The 22,986-nt window shown below is 37.0% G+C and overlaps 1 protein-coding gene across 1 annotated transcript in view; it reads right to left on the minus strand.

Moving 5' to 3' along the window:
• Positions 1 to 22,986, minus strand: part of LOC123514879 — a 573,117-nt gene that overhangs the window by 26,596 nt on the left and 523,535 nt on the right. Inside the window, exons 92-93 of the mRNA XM_045273138.1 lie at positions 15,852 to 15,989; positions 3,031 to 3,203 (exon numbers count right to left, since the gene is read on the minus strand). Coding sequence (XP_045129073.1) covers positions 3,031 to 3,203; positions 15,852 to 15,989 — 311 coding nt within the window. The remainder of the gene's footprint in view (positions 1 to 3,030; positions 3,204 to 15,851; positions 15,990 to 22,986) is intronic.

The following is a 22,986-nucleotide window of genomic DNA, read 5'->3' on the forward strand; positions in this document are numbered from 1 at the left end:
AATAGCATTAATTTTGTACACGGTAAAGAAATATCTGCTTTTTAAGTACATATGTGTCATAGCAGTAAAACGTGATAGTGGAAGGCGCAATAGCAGAGTTAAGTGCAACTGGAACACCCTTTCATCTCTCCCATTTACCATATTTGATGGCTCATAAGATGCATGGGCTCATAAAACACACCCAGTTTTGGCAGACATTGAAAAGAAAGAAAAAGATAAATGAGCACATTTAAGTTCTGAATATGAAGTGAAGGATTTCACCTGATATTTGAAGATCATTATTAGATCCCAATATTTTGCATTTAAAAACTTTGATCTTTTCTTGTAGCCTGCATTACCAATCCTGTTGTGACTTGGGAGATGTAAACATGTACCTGGCATATGGCGTTCTCAGCGAATGTGAGAGGGTCAGAGATTACAAGACTAATAATCATATATTTTTATTATTATTATTATTTTTTTTTACATGTATGCAAAGTAGGAATATTAAAAGATTTATGCAATTTTAATTGTATTAAAGTGTGTCTTAGCTCAAAGAGTAATGGCATCACACTGTAAGGAATGCAGTGAAGCTTGCCAATGTCAAGATCAAGAGCATATTTGTTTTGGTTCATACAATGTGTGGTGCATGCTCACTTGGCAAATTCTTTCTGACTGGTATCATTCTATGTGAATTACCAGTAAGTACGACCCAGTTACTGCTGTTGGCACCTTAGCCATGCAGTGTCACACAACCACTGCCTTTGTCTTTTACAAGGATTGCTACATTCTTCAGCATGTTCCATGATAATACCACACATTATTTCTCAGCTGGTGGCACCTTTGTTTTTGTTCAAAGGTAGAACACACTTTAGGCAGTATACCAACTAAAGTGGAAATGGTCTGGATTAAAATAATTTGCTCTGTGTCCGTGCATGCTCAGAAAAAGCTTGAGGCTACACATGGAACTTATGCCTCTATACACATGATGCTTGAGAACCCTGAGCTGGTGGTTTCTTTGTCTAAATCTGAATGTGTGCTTATCTTCCTCATGTTGAATCTGCTGCGTAAAGGGAGACATATAGTCTTTCTGACTTTTATGTTTACATGTATGAAAACTCAGTGAACCAATTCTTATGCATATAAATGGCTCCTGAAGTGATCGTATTTCAATATAATCTCATGATACAGCCAATATGCATTTGGCAAAATACAAAAACTTCAAATATAAGGATTTTATTAATGTCAAACATCCCTATTTTCTAGGTTTGTAGGTAGAAAAAAAATCTGATTAAGCGGATGGGGGTCAGCATGGGTGACTTCTTGTAATGAAAGAGTTAATAGTAGTGTTCCTCAAAGTTTTGTCCTGTCTCCCACTCTCTTCCTATTATTCATTAATGATCTTCAAGACCAAAGTTCTTGTCCTTTGCACTCGTATGCTGATGATATGACTAAACTTTTCCACATGTTTTCCTTGATGGCTAACTTTTCTGGAAGTAAACAACTCATGGAGGGAAGACACAGAATGCCTGACTAAAATTTTTGACTAAGGCAAAGAAAACTTAGTAAAGTTCAATGCCCTCAAAAACTCAATTTTGACATCTAGCAATTTGAATTGAATTGATCTTCTAGATAACTAATTCCTCTTTTTCATTAACACTTAACTTTCTCCCTCTTCTACACTGCATATCCTCAGTCTGCTCTTTACTTAAATCTTAAACAAAAACTTCATATCTTATCTCCATCTAGGACATCTAAATTAATTTGGATGTTCTGAGCCATCTCTGTCAATTTTACTCATTCCCCCCTAGAACCTAGATGTTAACTTTGTACAGGTGCCTTCTCCATTTAGGGAGGTGGTGGTATAGTGGATAAGGTGGTGAGCGTGGGATTGGGCAGACATCCATGCATAGGTTCAAATCTCACCACATACGACCTTGAAATTATGCCATTTGTCGAACAGTTTCAAGCCCTACATGTCACCATGATACCCAGGTTCTAGGTAGTTGCACCAAAGATGCACTTGGAAGGTGATATGGGGTTTAATTTGGATACCACTATAAATAAAATTGCCTGTGCCACTAATGTGTGAAAACTGAACATGAACAGCACTTTATACATACTCTTCAAGTTCACCTACAGGCACTATAGGCCATAAAAAAAAAAAAATCTATGTATGGAGTATGCTTCATATGTAAGGAATGCATATGTAAGGAATGGGGCATTTCACTCATACTACTAGTATAGACAGGGGAAACAAAATGCTTTTTGTCTTATCAACTCCTCTCCTCAAACTAACTTTCTTCAGTTTATTTCTCGTTGCCGCAATGTTGCATCTCTTGTTATCTTCTATTGTTATTTTCACACTAACTGCTCTTCTAATCTTGCTAATTGCATTGTATATGCATACCTCCTCCCACAGCACAAGAATTTCTTATTTGTCTCATTCCTATTCTGTCCACCACTGTAATGCAAAAGTCTATAATTCATCCCTTTCTCTGGTAATCTGTGGAAATCTCTCCCTGCTTTCCTATGACTTGAACTCTTTCAAGGAGGAGATTCACAATCCTTATCCTCTGTTTTTCATTTCTTTTTTCTTTTTTTTTTTTAATTTTATCTGACACCTTAATGGGAATGGCACTAAGATGGACTTTTTTCCTTCAAGGTTTTTTTTACCCTTGGTCAGTAACCCTCTTATGTAATATAAACAAATAAATGAATAAATAAACAAATAAATAAATAAAATATTCACTTCTAAATGGCATTGATCACTATTTCTGTAGTATCTTTCCATATACTATGTGAATTAACTTACCTTTTATGATGGGTAACTGAGGCATGACCATTTCAATGTAATAACTTATTTCCATGATGCAGGGAATACAATAGCAACATTCTTTAACTCAGCCAAGGAACATATAGGTTGGCAGTGGTGCCTTATCTGAGCAATAACTACGTAAAATAAATGGTTCACTATATGAAGATAAAAGAAAAAAATAACAACATAAGAAATAAATAAATAAATAAAAAAAATACAAACTTATAACTTGCCTTCGATTGTGGGGATTTCCTGGAGAATTTTTACTTGAAAAATTTAACTGTGAACTAGAAGGTTGAGAGCCTGAGGTAGGTGGCAACTTTGGTGGTTGTTGTTGTTGTTGTTGTTGTTGTTGCTGTTGTTGTTGTTGTTGCTGATGTAGCTGCAACTGCTGCTGTTGTAACTGCTGTGGAGAGAATTAAAACATATTCTTTTACATCGGATTCACCATTAAGTACAGTAACTCCAGCATAAATTGGACCAATTGGGGGGAAGACCAATCCAATCCAATATTTTTTCTCGCATTTTGCACACCTGTTACCACTAAAAGTTGATATGATCTGTGAAATATATTACGTAAATAAGTAATACATACATGATGCAAGTCCACACACACACACACACACACACATTTACCAGGGGCATCTCCCTAAAAGAGGAAATTGAACATGAATGTCCCTTGGGGAAAAGCGATCATGATGTCCTAAGCTTTGAGCTGGATACGGAATTAAGCACAGATAAGATTGTGGAACATAGGGAGGAAAAATTAAATTATATTAGGGCAAATTATAACCATGTAAGGAAGTTCTTTAATGAAATTGACTGGTCTGTGGTATACCAGGAAGGGGATATGCAATTGAAATATGATAAATTTATGGATTTATATAACTCTGCTGTGAAGAAGTTTGTGCCATATCACAGAAAGAGGACTTTAAATAAAAAACAGTGGTTTAATAGAAATTGTGAAGAAGCAAAAAAGAACAAAGAAAAGGCATGGAAGAAACTTAAGAAAAACAGTGATGTATTATCAAGAGAAGTTTACAAAACAGCAAGGAATAGATATGTTGAAGTAAGGAGAACAGCACAAAAGGAATATGAACAGAGGGTGGTGGAAAACTGTGATAGTGACCCAAAATGTTTTACAAATTCATAAATGGAAAACTAAATAAAAGGGAGGCAATAGAAAAGGTAAAAATGGGAAGAAGTATATGAGGATGCTAGAGATATAGCTGAAATTTTGAACGACAACTTTTGCAAAGTGTTTACAAAGGAGGAGCATTTTACAGGAGGAAGGCCTACGGAAATAAAGCAAATGCAGGACATCATGGTTACTAAAGAAGATATAAGGAAAATTATAAGTAACTTGGATATTAATAAATCAATGGGGCCTGATGGCATATCTGGGAGGTTGCTAAAGAATGTAAGGATCAATTGTTGAACCCCATATTTGATATTGTGGAAACCTCCATATGAACAGGAATAGTCCCGAAAGAGTGGAAAAGAGCTGACATTGTGCCTATATATAAGAATGGTAGTAGAATGGAACCGTTAAATTACAGACCAGTATCGTTGACTAGTATATTGTGCAAGGTATGTGAAGAAGTAATTAAAGCAAAGTGGAGTGAGTATCTAGAAAGTGAAAACATTCTCAGTGAGGGAAAGGCAGTTTAGTTTTAGAAAAGGAAGATCGTGCGTATCCAATTTATTATGTTTTTATTCAAGAGTGACTGACATACTACAACATAGAGAGGGATGGGTGGATGCTATCTACCTGGACTTGAGAAAGGCCTTTGATAAAGTGCCACACAATAGACTGATGTGGAAACTAAAGAAGATTGGAGGAGTAAATGATAAACTAGCAAAATGGATGGAAAATTACTTAGTGGGAAGAGAAATGAGAACAGTGGTGAAAGGAAAGAAGTCCGAGTGGAAGAAGGTAACCAGTGGAGTTCCACAAGGGTCAGTGCTTGGTCCCATCATGTTTTTGATTTATGTTAATGATATGCCAGTAGGAATTGACAGTTACATGAATATGTTTTGGACGATACTAAAATTATGAGGAGAGTAAAGAATGTGGAAGATTGTAACAAGTTACAGGAAGATCTTGATAAAATATATGAGTGGAGTAAAGAGTGGCAGATGGAATTTAATATAACAAGAGCCATGTTATGAAAATGGGAAGAAGTAGATACAGACCAAACAGGGATTACAGGCTGGGTGATGAGAAAATTGAAGAGACCAATGAGGAGAAAGACTTAGGAGTAACCGTGCAAAACACTTTGTCACTGGAGAAACACATTAACAAGATATTTTTGAAAACATATAACATGCTTCAAAATATTGGCCTTGCATTCCACTACCTAGATGAAGGAATGATGAAGATATTATGCACCTTAATAAGACCCCAGTTAGAATATGCAGCTTGCGTCTGGTCACTGCATATGAAGAAAAATGTGAAGATGGAAAGGGTACAGAGGCTGGCAACAAGGATGGTACCAGGACTCAGGGAGTTAGACTATGAGGAAAGACTGAGGAAACTGGGGCTGACCACATTAGAAGAAAGAAGAACAAGAGGAGACATGATAACTATGTATAAATTGGTGAACAAGATTGACATATTGGACATGAAAAAAACTAATAAAAGACATCTGTCTAAATGACGTGAGAAAATACAGTTTCCCGCATCGTAGTATTGATAAGTGGAATAAACTGAACAGTGATGTCGTTGATGCAGTGTGTGTCAATCAGATGAAAGAGAGATATGACAGGAGTGGACAAGGAGACAGGACACAGAGAGCTTAGCTCGGGCCCTGTAATACACAAATAGGTAAATACACACACACACACACTTAAACAAGATCTGGAAATGGAGTAAAAAAATGGGAGATGGAATTCAATGTGGACAAAAGCCATGTCATGGAAATGGGGAAAAAGTGAAAGATGACCAGTGGGAATCTATAAGATGGGAGATGGAATAGAACTAGAAAAAGTAAAAAAGGAAAAGGACTTGGAATGACGATGGAAGAAAACAATCAACTGGTAAGCCATACTGATAGAATTTTCAGAGATACATATAATTTGCTAAGGAATAATGGAGTAGCATTTCACTACATGGACAAAGAAATGATCAAGAAATTGATAAGTACTATAACAAGACCTAGATTGGAATATGCAGGAGTAGTGTGGACCCCTCATAAAAAGAAACACATAAGGGAGTTGGAGAGACTACAAAAAATGGCTACAAGAATGGTTCTAGAATTTGAAGGGATAACATATGAGGAGACACTAAAGGCTATGGATCTACCAACCCTGAAACAGAGAAGGGAGAGAGGGGATCTGATACAAGTTTATAAATTGATCAACGGAATGGACCAAGTGGATAATGAGAAACTGATCCTAAGAGAAGAATATGACATTCGAAGCACAAGATCGCATAGTAAAAAGCTGAGAAAGGGAAGATGTCTGAAAGATGTTAAAAAATATAGTTTCCCACAAAGATGTGTTGAGACATGGAACACTTTAAGTGAAGAAGTTGTGTCAGCAAAGAGTGTACATAGTTTTAAAGAAAAATTGGATAAGTGTAGATATGGAGATCGGGCCACATGAGCACAAAGCCCAAGCCCTGTAAAACTAAAACTAGGTAAATGCAACTAGGTAAATACACACACACACACACACACACACTAACTATAGGCCAGTATCTCTTCCAAGCACTGTCACAAAAATCTATGAGCTATTTAAGGATAGATGGATAAAACACAAAAATATATAAGTTATCTAAGGATAGATGGATAAAACACAAAAATCTATAAGTTATTTAAGGATAGATAGATAAAACACTTAAAAAAGAAAAATATACTCAATCCAAGATAGCTTGGAATAAGACAAGGAGGATCTCACACTACAAATCTTATATGCTTCTACCCTAGGGTATTAAAAATGATACAGGAAAGAGATAGAAGGGAAAACGGCTTTTTTTTTGTGAACCTTAAAAAAGGTAGGAAGGATGATGCGAATAATTACAGACCGATCAGTTTAACTAGTATAGTATGTAAGATACTAGAGAAAATCATTAAGGGTAGTATTTGGGAGCATTTAAATGAGAATAGATTAATTAGAGACACCCAACATGGCTTTAGATCAGGGAGGTCCTGTCTTACAAATTTGCTCGATATCTTAGAATATATTACCAAGGAGTTAGATGATGGAAATAGCATAGATGTTATATATCTAGATTTTAGCAAGGCGTTTGATAAGGTACCGCATAGGAGGCTAGTGTACAAATTGAGACTACATGGGATAGGAGATAGGTTAGTTGATTGGATTAGTGAATGGCTTTCTGATAGGAAACAGAGAGTAGTATTAAATGGGGCAATGTCTGAGTGGAAGGAAGTGGTTAGTGGAGTACCCCAAGGATCAGTGCTAGGACCTCTTCTTTTCTTGGCGTACATTAACGATTTAGATATAGGAATTAGTAGCAAAGTATCAAAGTTTGCAGATGATACTAAGATAGCATGTGCAGTACAGGGTGAAAAGGACAATTACAGAATACAACGAGACCTGGACAGGCTGATAGCATGGGCAGACAGGTGGCAGATGGAGTTTAATTCTGATAAGTGTCAGGTTATGCATTTAGGTAAAGACAACACAAACTTTAACTATGAGATGGAGGGATGTTGGCTAGAGGCAGTAGAGGAAGGAAAGGATTTAGGAGTAGTGATAGACAGGACAATGAAATTTTCAAAGCAATGTTTAGAAGCAAGAAATAGGGCAAATAGGATCCTGGGTTTTATAAATAGAAATGTTAGTTATAAAAGTAAGGAAGTGGTGTGTAGCTTATATAATTTCTATGTTAGGCCCCATTTAGAGTATTGCATACAGGCTTTCATTTGAGAGGAGATGTATAAGAGGGGATATGATAGAGTTATTTAAAATGTTCTCAGATACAAACTACATAGATGTGAGATCTTTCTTTACCTTAGAGGAGGGAAATAGGACTAGAAATCATGGCAGGAAGATTAGAAAGCAAGGCTGCAGGTTAGATATAAGAAAATATTTCTTTAGTCATAGGGTGGTAGACTTCTGGAATGCATTGCCAGAGACGGTTGTAAATAGCACTAGTTTGACAATGTTTAAAAACAGATTAGATAAGCACTTAAATTTATTAGATTTATAATTATGTATAGCGCTGCATGATAGTTTTTATAAGAAATTTACTATAGTTAAACAAGACATGATCCCCATGTATGGGGATCACAGATTGTAGAGGAATTTGCTGCAGGACTTAGCCCTGTTAATGGACCAAATATTTAGAATTAGTATAAAATGTATTGTGTACTTGTAAGTGTATCTTTAAGTACTGATGACGAGGTCGCTGTGCGACTGATACAGGATAACCTAGATGGGCCCTGGTGGCCCTTTGTTATCCTATTATTTATGTTATGTATGTTATGGGCAATAAAAAATGACTCCAGCACCATATCTGAGCTGGGAGGTGGCATTCAAAGGCAGCTCTCTCTTCTCTCTCTCCTCAACAGAAATAACAATAATAGTAAGTGATTTTTCATACTAGGTTGTACATCATGAAATAAATCCATGCAATATTTAGAGAAAAAACAATACTTATATATTGGCTGTTCTCAACAATTTTCTGAAGATGACAAACAACAGAAAACGGCTCAAAGTAGTTCACTCTTATGTTAAACTCATCATAATAAGTCCTACACTTACATACTGGTTCCATAAAATAATATATATATATATATATATATATATATATATATATATATATATATATATATATATATATATATATATATATATATATATATATATATATATATATATATATATATATATATACACACTGACTCGAAACAACGGACAAATGCATGCACAACCCTGTCCGTAGATTGCAAAAGTCCGTTCTTTGCAAAAGTATGTAAAAAACCGTATAAAATGTACGTAAAATACTGTGTAATCATTAAGAAATCATTCAAGCAATATTACAAAGCATTAAGTACAACAAATAACCTGAAATAGATGACATGAGCATGGTCAGTTTAATAAATATTAATAAACAATTCAGAAAACGAAGTTCTCTCACCTTAATAAGCCACCTACCGGACAATAATTTGCCGTGAACGGACAATCGCGTGCATTTTAATATTTGTCCGTAGATTAAACCGGACTCCAGAATTTGTCTGTAGTTTCTGAAATCCGTTGATGGGAGGTCCGTTGTTTCGAGGGTCGAGTGTATATATATATATATATATATATATATATATATATATATATATATATATATATATATATATACAGTAAGGTCTCGGTTTACGTCAGAGTTACGTAAAGGAAACATGACGTAAGTCGATTTTGTACGTAACTCGAGTTTCCGTACATTTCAAAGCATATTATGGAGTTTTCAACCAATCATTGTTTAAGGTCATTCAGGTAAGTTAAAGGTTATATTATTATATTATTTACAACTATATAGGAATATGAAACATAGTTTGTTTTTGTTGTTGATTAAGGCCACGAACGCGAAGGACTGCAGGTTTGCCAAGAGGGGTGGCCCTGAGGCCGCCAGGAGGGTGGGCAGGTCGAATGGTGTGATGCCCAGGGCAGACAGGTGGGAGCGTAGTGCAGTGTGGTGGGAGTAGAAGCGTGGGCAGCGGAGCAGGAAATGTAATAGGAAAGGGCAATAGGGATCAGCAGACAGGCACAGACGGTGCAAGTGAGCTGCGAGTGTCGTGTGGCCCAGGCGAAGGCTCTGGAGTTGCTATTGTTGTGATGGGTGCGCGAACCCTCAAGGTCGTCAACCTCCCCGTTGTCATGGTAACGGGCTTTCCATTTTCTTCTTCACTCCCTCACACACAGCTGCTGCCTCCCTTCTCATGTCTTTAATTACGTCCTCTTTTTCTTGTAGCGTAATGGTTTTCCTTTTCTTAGCATCACTGCTGTAACTAAGGAGGTTTCTTTTTGGTGCCATTGAGCAAGATACTAAGAACTTGAGTCAGTAAATGCAGAAGTAGGATAACACTCTTGCCAGGGGCGACGGTGTGGTGGAACTGAGGCAGGGTGTTATTGTATTCAAGCGTGAGGCGGGCGGTGTGACGAGTAACCACCAACAATAACAATAAATCCCGCGCTTTACGATTTATAAATTTTCAATTTTTTAAAATCTTAAATTGTCTTATAGTGGACTGACGTAACTACGAGTTTGATGTAACTCGAGACCGACGTAACCCGGGACATTACTGTATATATATATATATATATATATATATATATATATATATATATATATATATATATATATATATATATATATATATATATATATATATATATATATATATATATATATATATATATATATATATATATATATATATATATATATATATATATACAGTCAACCTCGGCTATCGCGACTTCGGCTATCGCGTTTTATTGCTATCGCGCACCCATGACAAGCTGCTAAAATTTCATTATCACGACCTCAGATGCCTGCTATAGCACGCCCCGCCATGACGTCATGGAATATCTGAGCGCTCATTGGCCAAAACTGCCTTCCCGCCAAAGATCAATTCGGCTATCGCGTTTTCGGCTATGGCGCGGCTATTTCGGCCCCAATTGGGCGCGATAGCCGAGGGTTAAGTGTGTGTGTGTGTGTGTATATATATATATATATATATATATATATATATATATATATATATAAACACACACACACACACACACACACAGTGGTACGTTAAAGTACAAATGCTTTTGAGTTCGAAAAACTTGGATTACGAAAAAAAAAAAAAATATATATATATATATATATATATATATAATTTTTCCTTCGTAATCCAAGATTTTCAAACTCAAAAGCATTTGTACTTCAACGTACCACTGTGTGTGTGTGTGTGTGTGTGTGTATATATATATATATATATATATATATATATATATATATATATATATATATATATATATATATATACACACACATAACCCTTGGCTATTGCGCCCAATTGGGGCCGAAATAGCCGCGCCATAGCCGAAAACGCGATAGCCGAATTGATCTTTGGCGGGAAGGCGGTTTTGGCCAATGAGCGCTCAGATATTCCATGACATCATGGCCGGGCGCGCTATAGCAGGCATCTGAGGTCGCTATAATGAAATTTTAGCAGCTTTTCATGGGTGCGCGATAGCAATAAAACGCGATAGCCGAGGGTTGACTATATATATATACAGTAAAGTCCCGGGTTACGTCGGTCTCGAGTTACGTCAAACTCGTAGTTACGTCAGTCCACTATAAGGCAATTTAAGATTTAAAAAAATTGAAAATTTTAAATCGTAAAACGCGGGATATATATATATATATATATATATATATATATATATATATATATATATATATATATAAGGCAACCCCCGTTTAACGAAGGGGTTACGTTCCTAAAAAACACTTCGTTAAGCAAACCGATTATAACAAGTATAACCCCTGATTTGAACTTCCATTGAGAGTAAGCAAAGTGATAGTGCATCATAGTACAGTAAAAGGTTTAATGAAAGTAAAAATTATGAAGTTAAACATTTAGGTAGTTTAATTTAAGTAATTATAATGCACACTAATGTATGTATGTACGTAACTTTATAATGTTGATGATCTTAACTTTATGAAGGGAGGGAGAGTGAAACGGGAAATACATTAAACCGGCAACCTGTGGAATGTAAACAAAGTGCGCATCATGGTACTGCATCCAAAACGTATGTACCACATTTCCATAAGGCTTTCCATTTTATCCATTGTAGAGTCACAAGTTCTGGTGGTTCTTTTAGCTTGCAAGGAAGATGAGGTCTCACTAGCCTTCTTAATAGAGTATCTTGACTTGAAAATAGTAGACAGTAGATGGAGTCAAGCCATGGTGGGAAGCAATGTTATTAGTTTTCTGGCCTCTCTCTTGTCTGTGAATAATACCCAGCTTCACTTCGAGAGTAAGACATTTTCTGGTCTTCTTAGGAACGTTAGGCCACATTGCAGGGCGTTTTGGTGGTAAGTTGAACTAAGGAAGATGAGCTGCTGGTGACGCTGTTATGTTTTGACTGGCCAGTGAGTGGTGTGTGTGATCTTGATCTTGATCTTGATGCTACAGTTGACACAGAATTTCTTCTTAGTCAGGCCTTTGTATCGGCAGAGCCTGTGTTGTCCACGAGAGGCTTGATCTTGATCTTTATTCTATAGGTGTCTCAGGATTTCTCCTGAGGCAGGCCTTAGTACCAGCAGCTCCTGATGTATTCAAAAGCCTGTCAGCTTGCATGATACAGTGGGGCTTTCAAATTTGGAAAAAAATTACCTGGATAAAACTTCGTTAAAGCGAGTTTGGTGTTCGTTAAACGAGCAAATGGTATTAAAATGAAACCTTCGTTATAGCGAAATTTCGTTGTGTGAACCTTCGTTAAACGGGGGTTGCCTGTATATATATATATATATATATATATATATATATATATATATATATATATATATATTTTTTTTTTTTTCTTTGCATTGGAGGAAGAACTTTGCTTTGAAATGTGAACAATAACAAATGCGGTCAACAGATTGCGCCCAGCACTGCGCGATCAGCTGACTGCACGCTGGGGCACCACGCTGCCTCAGTGCCTCAGGAGTGTTGTTTGCAGTTGTTTTGTAGTGCCGGGGATAATAATTGGTATTAAGTTTTTTTAGTTATTAAGATCATTGCCTAGCGTAACAGCACGTGGTCATGAGACATAGACAGACATATGGAAGATTCTAGATGATCCGAGGGGAAGAGGGAGTATCCAGTTCATGAATTAAAAGCCTTAACCCTTATAGCCCATCAGGCACGATCGTGGCTCTTATGTTAGAGCCCGTCAGGCATGATCGTGGCGCTTTTCAGAAGCTGCGGTCCTTTATGCCACACAGTTTATTTATGCTTGAGGCTATCTGTCTTCATATTTTGAGGCCTGTCATTGGCCCATTGTTTTCAAGATGGTAGACACTTAGCCAATCATGTATCAGCTTTTGCAAGGATATGTTTGTGTAGGTGTGAGGGAGCCAAGCATGAGGATGGTGAGAGCACTTATGTCAGTATGCTGTATTTTATAATTTTTTATGTATTTCTTGGTGAGATATAAGATATACATGTATTTTCATGGATAAGTATGCAGTTCAGAAACATATTATGATGCATGACACTAATTGAATCGTTATTTTTATCTTGTTATTGGTTTAGATAAGAGTGCGTGGTGCTGGCTTGATGGAATCGGCTGAGGAGAATGTGTTGATACTTGTTTCTGACCGCGAAGTTGAATTTTCATATTACAATTTGCTTACTTCCCTGATTTATTTTCCATAATGAATGCAGTATATCAAAGAAAAACTTATTGGCTTATATAAGAGTGTGTAGTGCTGGCTTGATGGAGTCACGAGGAGGATGCGGTGATGCTTGTTTCTGACCACGAGAAGTTGATGCAGCTGATGCTGCTGCTGCTTCTTCTTCTTGTGACTCTCTTTACCTTGTCTGTTGCTTTCACCACAATATTTTTGTTTCCACCCCTTTATTACCTGCTATAATGGACATAATGCCTTTGTATTCATATACATGATGAATGCAGAGGTATGATGTCCATTATAGCAGGCAATAAATGAGTGGAAACAAAAATATTGTGGTGAAAGCAATGGACAAGGTAAAGGACAGGTAAAGAGGGTCACAAGAAGAAGTGGAGACAGTAATCACAAATGGCTGCTCATCTCCTGTTTTCATTTCCATGTTCCATGCAAGATTTCACTTTGTGCATCACAGAACATTACTTTCTTAGTGGTATGGCTTGTCAAATGCAAATAAAATTGTTGTTTTGTGAACATAAATGTATATAAATGAGACCACACTCCTCCATCTGGAGGTAATCCACACTGTGTGGATTGTTTCTCTGCATTTTCACCTTGTGTCCTATACTATGGCATCCAAGCATCCCTCATAGGAGAGTGATTCCGAGAAATCAAGGAAGACTGTTACGTAACCATTGAAAAGAAGTTGGAAGATTTAAATTGCTATGCTAAGGGAGAAAAGACCTTGTGATTGTCCATGCGACAGGACTGAGAGAGAGCACGTTGTGTACAGAGTTAATAAAATGAGAACGTGTGTTTTTTTTATATTTCCTATGACTTGGTGATGTATAAATATTTTTTTTTTAAGGTTTGAGTAACAAAAATAGGCAGACATTCCCCGTGGCTAGGAATGTAACCCCGTATTAACACTGTTTTCTATGGGAAAATTGTTTGAATAATGCTATTTTGAATAATGCAACGTCTGCAAGAATGTAATCCTTGCATTAATTGAGAGTTGACTGTATGTATACATGTACACAATTTATTGGTTCCATGACAGGGCAAGCTACTCTCTCTTCAGATGTCAACTGTTTATGGACAATGTCACGTGTCGGTGGACCCAGCAATGCCATAATAATAATAATCATCAGTTGCCGATTAGACTAACAGAAATCAAACCATGGTGTTGATAAATACCATTATTTATATTAAGCCAATAATAGCCTCGAGTTTTAATTCCTTTTACTCCTATTTAAAGGCATTTGTGTGTGAGCTAATTGTTGGATTAAAAAATTAAGGGCAGCTGTAATTCTAATTAAAACTAGTGGCACTGAAAGTGAAGGAACAACCATATTATGGCTTCCCAGGGCCCAGTGAGGTGCCACCAATAAACCAGTGGTGATTAGTACCATAGTCATCAAGAATAAAAAATAATGCATGTTCCTGCCATTTCAGAAGTCAGAAACACATGGAACTGAGCAGAACAGGGATAGTGAATTTTGCCATGATACTAATATAGTACTTAAGTGAGGGAACCAACCAGTTGCGGCTTGTCAGTGATGCACCTTCCGCCTTAAATTAAGGAGGTCGTCTTATACAGCGGTAACAGCTCAAAACCTAATCTTTTCCTTCAGAAATTGGGGGTAATCTTATATACTAAGTTGCTTTTTAATACAGTATATATGGTAGGCTGATATTGGAATATGCAGCAGTGCTGTGGTCACCCAGTACAAAAGAACATAAGGAAGATATGAATGTAGTTCTTAGGACCAGTAGTGGGGACAGAACCAGAAATAATGGGTTTAAACTTGAAAAATTCAGGTTTAGGAAAGAAATGGGAAGAAACTGGTTTTCAAACAGAGTGGTTGATGAGTGGAACGGTCTCAGTGGTCATGTAGTCAGAGCTGAGTCAATAGGGAGCTTTAAAAGAAGGTTAGAAAATTCATGGATGGGGATGATAGATGGAATTAGATAGCTTAAACAGACAGGGACTGCCTCGTATAGGCCTAGCGACCTATTGCAGCTTCCCTCTTTTCTTATGTTCTTAAGAGAGGATCCAGAGAGCTATAACAAAATTGGCCTCTACTCTAACATAACTTTCAAATGAGGAGAGTGATGAGATTGGGACTCCTGACTGCTGAACAGAGAAGTAAAAAGAGGGAATTTGTTAGCTATCTACAAAATGATGAATAAAATGGAAGTTCTTGATCAAGAAGACTTAATAATTTGGGATGTGAAGGAGACTAGAGATCATGCTAAGAAGCTAAAGAAGGATAACTACAGACGAGGTTACAAAAGGAACAGCTTCCCACACAGAGTGGAATGGACTGGATAGAGAGCCTGTGTGTGCTGAGATGATTTATGTATTTAAAAGAAAATTAGTTAATATGAGATACAGAGATAGGACCCTATGAGCATATCAATGTATCAGCCTATTAGCTTAACATTACTCAATTAAAGGGCAAATAATGTCTACTGGTGCACCTGGGATAAAGCATTAAAAAAAAAATAATAAATAAATAAAATAAATAAAAATAAATAAATTTCTGAGAGAGTCCAACTTATTTGATACCTGCCTTATTCAGGTCCGACTTAAACAGCGTTTACTGTAGTTATGTACTAGACAGATTCAAAAAACAAAATTAAGCTATGAGAATCATTCATGAACTAGAGAACATTAAGTCAATGCACAATGCTGTAGTTTACCCCAAGTTGTTGTTGCTGCTGCTGCTGCTGTTGTTGCTGGGATTGCTGTTGTTGCTGTTGCTCAGACACTGGGGGGAGAGGGGCAACATCCTCAGGTATGGCCACTTCTGCCTCCTCACATTCTTCTGGCTCTGGCTCCTGTGCAAAGAAGTTGAGCAACAAAGTTAAAATAACAAAACTGAAATATAGCACAATAACATGGGATGACTAGAAGAAAATACCAAATTAAATCATTGTCAACTTCACTCAAAGTAACAAAAGCCTAGTGTATCAGTAATGTAAGGGTGGGGGCTGCTGTGGTACAGTGGAAACACAAGTGCTTTTGGGGGATGAAGGGTCCCTAGCTGCTCAGGTTTGAATCAAGGCCGCAGTCCCAGTGTAGGAAGAACTTCCACTTGGGGTAACAGTTCCCTAAAGGGTGGGCTTTCAGATAGGAAGTACCCAAGAAAATACTTCCTTTAGCTCACAAATTTCCATGAAAAGCCCATATTGGGATTGTGTGTGTGTGTGTATTTACCTATTTGTGTATTACAAGGCCCGAGCTAAGCTCTCTGTGACCCGTCTCCTTGTCCATTCCTGTCATATCTCCTCTTTCATCTGATTGACACACACCGCGTCGACATCACTGCTCAGTTTATTCCACTTATCAATGCTACGATGCAGGAAACTGTATTTTCTCACGTCATTTAGACAGATGTCCTTTATTAGCTTTTTTCCATGTCCTTGGAGATGATTACTTGTGGTCACCTTTATCAACTCTCTGTCCAGTATGTCAATCTTGTTCACCAATTTATACATAGTTATCATGTCTCCTCTTGTTCTTCTCTCTTCTAATGTGGTCAGCCCCAGCTTCCTCAGTATTTCCTCATAGTCTAACTCCCTGAGTCCTGGTACCATCCATGTTGCCAGCCTCTGTACCCTTTCCACCTTCTTCACATTTTTCTTCATATGAGGTGACCAAACACATGCTACATATTCTAACTGGGGTCTTAAGATACATAATATCTTCATCATTCCTTCATCTAGGTAGTGGAATGCAAGGCCAATATTTTGAAGCATGTTGTATGTTTTCCAAAAAATCTTGTTAATGTGTTTCTCTGGTGACAAAGTGTTTTGCACGGTTACTCCTAAGTCTTTCTCCTCATTGGTCTCTTTAATTTTCTCATCACCCAGCCTGTAATCCCTGTTTGGTCTGTATGTGTGTGTGTGTGTGTGTGTGTGTGTGTGTATATATATATATATATATATATATATATATATATATATATATATATATATATATATATACAGGCAACCCTGTTTAACGAAGGGTTACGTTCCTAAAAACACTTCGTTAAGCGAACCGATTATAACAAGTTTAACCCTGATTTGAACTTCCATTGAGAGTAAACAAAGCGAGAGTGCATCATAGTACAGTAAAGGTTTAATGAAAGTAAAAATTATGAAGTTAAACATTTAGGTAGTTTAATTTAAGTCATTATAATGTACACTAATGTATGTATGTACGTAACTTTATAATGTTGATGATCTTAACTTTATGAAGGGAGGAGAGTGAAACGGAAATACACTAACCGGCAACCTGTGGAATGTAAACAAAGTGCGCATCATGGTACCGCATACAAAACTTATGTACCACATTTCCACAAGTCTTTCCATTTTATCTATTGTAGAGTCACGAGTTCTGGTGGTTCTTTTAGCTTGCAAGGAAGATGAGGTCTCACTAGCCTTCTTAATAGAGTCTCTTGACTTGAAAATAGTAGACAGTAGATGGAGTCAAGCCATGGTGGGAAGCAATGTTATTAGTTTTCTGGCCTTTCTCTTGTCTGTGAATAATACCCAGCTTCACTTCGAGAGTAAGACACTTCCTGGTCTTCTTAGGAACGTTAGGCCACATTGCAGGGCGTTTTTGTGGTAAGTTGAACTAAGGAAGATGAGCTGCTGGTGACGCTGTTATGTCTTGACTGGGCAGTGAGTGGTGCGTGTGATCTTGATCTTGATCTTGATGCTACAGGTGACACAGAATTTCTTCTGAGTCAGGCCTTTGTATCGGCAGAGCCAGTGTTGTCCACGAGAGGCTTGATCTTGATCTTTATTCTACAGGTGTCTCAGGATTTCTCCTGAGGCAGGCCTTAGTACCAGCAGCTCCTGATGTATTCAAAAGCCTGTCAGCTTGCATGATATGGTGGGGCTTTCAAATTTGGAAAAAAAAATTACCTGGATAAAACTTCGTTAAAGCGAGTTTGGTGTTCGTTAAACGAGCAGATGGTAGTAAAATTAAACCTTCGTTGTAGCGAAATTTTGTTGTGTGAACCTTCGTTAAACGGGGGTTGCCTGTATATATATATATATATATATATATATATATATATATATATATATATATATATATATATATATATATATATATATATATAAAGAAAATTGAAACGAGGAGGAAAGGAAGAGACACAATGAACTGGTGGCAGAAGCAAGAGAAAAAATAATGAAAGGTCAGAGGAGGAGAAGAAGGCATTTTTGGAGAATTATAGGAGACAGGATAAGGAAATGGTATATAAAAGAGAAAGAAGAGAAAAGAATGGAGCAAGTTCAACTAAAAATGATAAGAACAAGAGATTAAAATGATGTATACAAACATAGATGGGATTTTATCTAGTAAATTAGAATTAAGAGATTACATAAAGAAAGAAGAACCAGATATTGTATGCCTGGTGGAAACAAAGTTAAATGAGGCAATAAAAATAGACATAGATAAAAGGTATAATATATGGAGGAGAGACAGAGTGGGTAAAGGAGGAGGAGGAGTCATGATGATGTTAAGGAAGGAGATAGTGGTAAATCAAGTGGAGTTTGGGGAAGGAAAATCAGAAATACTGTATGTTAAGATGCATATTAACAAAAAGGAGTTAACAATCATTGGAACATATGTGCCACCAAAAACAAACTCATGGACTAACCAAGAATATAGAGACATGATAGATGGGAAAGAGTGACCATGTAATATTAGAGATGGATATAGAAGAAGGAAAGGAAGATAGAGATGAATCATACAAAGGAGACCGATTAAATTACAGAAAGGCTGATATTGAGAATCTCAAGAACTATTTTAAAAACGTAAACTGGGAGGAGATGGAAAACGGTTCAAGAGAAATATAACTTATTTTTGGAAATATACAAAACTGGGGTCAGGGAATATGTTCCGAAATATAGACCTAAAGAAGAAGGAAAGAAAGATTGGTTTAATGCAAGATGTGCTAGGGCAAAGGAGAAACGAGATGGAGCATGGAAAAGGTGGAGAAGAAACAGAAATCCAGAAAATAAGGAAAACTTCAAAACAGCAAAAAATGAATATGCTAAGGTGAGAAAGGAAGAAGAAAAGAACTATGAAAAGGACATTGTCAAAAATGTAAGGAACAACCAAAATTGTTCTACAGATTCATAAATGGAAAAATAAGACAAAAGAAACAATAGAAAGGTTAAAAGGAGAAAACGGAATGGTGGAAGACCCAAAAGTATGGCAGAACTGTTAAATAGTAAATTTCATGAGGTCTTTACTAAGGAATCCAAATTTGAAAGACCACAGGGTAATAGAGACTGTCTATATGAAAGAGATTAAAGTAACCAAGCTTGAAATAAAAAGTTGATGACGGAATTGGATGAGGAAAAGGCAATGGGACGGATGAAGTCTCAGGCAGAATACTGAAAGAATGTAGGGAAGAACTAGCAAGTCCAATATACAACATCATAAAATGCTCAATAGAAAATGGAACAGTGCCAGTGGAGTGGAAAAGAGCTGAGGTGGTTCCCATATATAAGAGCGGAAGGAAGGAAGAACCTTTAAATTACAGGCGGTATCACTAACTAGTGTAATATGCAAGATGTGTGAAAAAGTAATAAAGAAGCAATGGATCGAGTTTCTTGAAGACAACAAAATATTATCAAATAGCCAATTTGGTTTTAGAAAAGGTCGGTCATGTGTGACAAATTTATTGAGTTTCTACTCTAGAATAGTTGATAAAGTACAAGAGAGAGAGGATGGGTTGACTGTATTTATTTAGATCTAAAAAGGCTTTTGATAAAGTGCCACATGAAAGATTACTATGGAAGTTAGAGGAGAAGGGTGGCTTAAAAGGAAGCACATTGAGATGGATGAAGAATTACTTAAGGGGAGAGAAATAAGGACGATAGTTAAAGATATGAAGTCCAAGTGGAGAACAGTAGACAGTGGAGTGCCACAGGGTCAGTATTGGCACCAATACTTTTCTCGTATATATAAATGACATGCCAGAGGAGTGAACAGCTACATAAATCTGTTTGCGGACGATGTGAAACTGTGCAGAGTCATTAAACAAAAGAGGATTGTGAAATACTACAGGAAGACTTAAACAAGATCTGGAAATGGAGCAAAAATGGGAGATGGAATTCAATGTGGACAAAAGCCATGTCATGGAAATGGGAAAAAGTGAAAGACGACCAGTGGGAATCTATAAGATGGGAGATGGAGTAGAACTAGAAAAAGTAAAAAGGAAAAGGACTTGGGAGTGACAATGGAAGAAAATAATCAACGGTTAGCCATATTGATAGAATTTTCAGAGAGCGTATAATTTGCTAAGGAATATTGGAGTAGCATTTCACTATATGGACAAGGAAATGATGAAGAAATTGATAAGTACTAAAATAAGACCTAGATTGGAATATGCAGGAGTTGTGTGGACTCCCATAAAAGAAACACATAAGAAAATTAGAGACTACAAAAATGGCTACAAGAATGGTTCCAGAATTTAAAGGGATGGCATATGAGGAGAGACTAAAGGCAATGGATCTACCAACCTTGGAGCAGAGAGAGAGAGGGATCTGATACAAGTTTATAAATTGATTAACGGAATGGATGAAGTGGATAATGAGAAACTGATCCTGAGAGAAGAATATGACTTTAGAAGCACAAGATCGCATAGTAAGAAACTAAGGAAGGGACGATGTCTGAGAGATGTTAAAAATTTAGTTTCCGCAAAGATGTGTTGAGACTTGGAACAGTTTGAGTGAGGAAGTGGTATCAGCAAAGAGTGTACATAGTTTTAAAGAAAAATTGGATAAGTGTAGATATGGAGACGGGACCACACGAGCATAAAGCCCAGGCCCTGTAAAACTACAACTAGGTAAATACAACTAGGTAAATAAAGACACACACACACACACACACACACACACACACACACACACACACACACACACACACACTAAAGGACTAAAGAAACTTACATATGAGCGAAATGTAATGTATTCCAACATAAATGGAGTGATATCGGGATTTAGAACTCAACGATTACTTGAGGACAAGAACCCAGATATTGTGGGTCTTACTGAAACAAAACTGAGAGAGGGAGAAGACCTGATGATGGTTGGAGAAGGGAAATATAATGTTTGGAAAAGAAATAGAGTAGGTAAGATGGGAGGAGGAGTGATGTTGCTGGTTAAAAAGATATAAAGGTGGATCAAGTGAAAGAAGGTATGGGAAAGGCAGAAGTGCTAAAGATCAGAGCAGAAACTAATGAAGGAAAAAGAGGCACTACATAGTGGTGTACGTACCACCTAAGACAAATGCATGGTCAGTACAGGAATATGAAGAAATGATAAGTGATACAGGAACATGTCTGGAAGAAATGTTGGGTGGCTGTGAACGAACTATAATGATGGGAGATTTTAATTGTAAAGAGGTGTGTTGGGAGGACTGGTCAATGGAAGGATCAGAGACAACATGGGAAATACACTATTGACACTGGCAATGGAAAATGTGTTAACTCAGTGGGTCAAAGAAGATACTAGGTTTGGAGGAGAGGGAGCATCGTCAAGACTGGACTTGGTCTTTAGTACAGAGCCAATGGTCATTGAGGAGATGAGGGTGGAGTGCCCTTTAGCAAAGAGTGATCATGCAGTTTTGGAGTTCAAGGTGATAGACGAAGAGAAATCTAGAAGAAATGAAGAATATAAAGTGGGAAGATGGAATTATGCCAAGACAGATTTTGAAACCTAAAGAAATTCTTTCAAGAGACAAATTGGATGAAATTCAAGAGTGCTAAGGAGCAAATGAAAAGTGGAAGGAATTTATAAAAATATACAAAGAAGGTGAGAAAAATTTGTACCAATAAGACAACATAGAAGTTGGAAAGCAGGACTGGTTTAACGATAGATGTGAAAAGGCTAGAACAAGAAAAGAGGATGCATGGAAGAGGTGGAGAAGGAAAAGACGGATTAAGCAGTGGGAAAGTTACAAAAGAGCAAGAAATGAATATGTGTTGATTAGAAGAGAAGAAAGAAAGAAACAAGAAAAGGATATAATTGATAAATGTAAAGACCAACCAAGGCTTTTTACAGACATGTGAACAACAACATCAAAAATAGAGAAAGTATTGAAAGTTTAGAAGTAAATGGAGTATGCAGTGAAGATCCCAGGAAATGGCAGAGGCTATGAATGGATGCTTTCGGAAGGTATTCACAAAGGAGACTGCTTTTGACAAACCACTGGTAATGGAACAGAAAGGGATTATGAAGGAGTTTCAAGTAACTGTGGAGGAGATCAAGAACATGATGGGGAGTTTAGAAGTGAGAAAAGCTGTGGGACCTGATGGGGTATCAGGATGGATTTTAAGAGAATGCAGGGAGCAATTGGCAGAAAAAGTTTGTGAAGTAATTGATGCCTCATTAAGGGAAGGTGTAGTGCCCCAAGACTGGAAAAGAGCTAACATTGTCCCAATCTATAAATCAGGTAACAAGAGACCCATTGAACTATAGACCAGTGTCACTTACAAGTGTGGTAGCTAAGATGTGTGAGAGGGTGGTGAAGAATAGATGGACAGACTTCTTGGAGAAAAATGACATACTTTGTGAGTGTCAATTTGGTTTTAGAAAAGGCGTTCATGCACGACAAACCTGATATGTTACTATTCGAGGGTGATAGATGTAATACAGGAAAGAGATGGTTGGGCTGATGGAATATATCTGGATTTAAAAAGGCCTTTGATAAGGTACCACACCAGAGACTGATCTGGAAACTTGAAATGGTAGGAGGAGTGCATGGCAGTTTACTAAAATGGATGGAAGACTTTTGGTAGGAAGAGAAATGAGAACAATAATTAAGGAC

This window comes from Portunus trituberculatus, chromosome 38 (genome assembly GCF_017591435.1).
Source record: "Portunus trituberculatus isolate SZX2019 chromosome 38, ASM1759143v1, whole genome shotgun sequence".
In the NCBI taxonomy this organism is placed as follows: Eukaryota; Metazoa; Arthropoda; class Malacostraca; order Decapoda; family Portunidae; genus Portunus; species Portunus trituberculatus.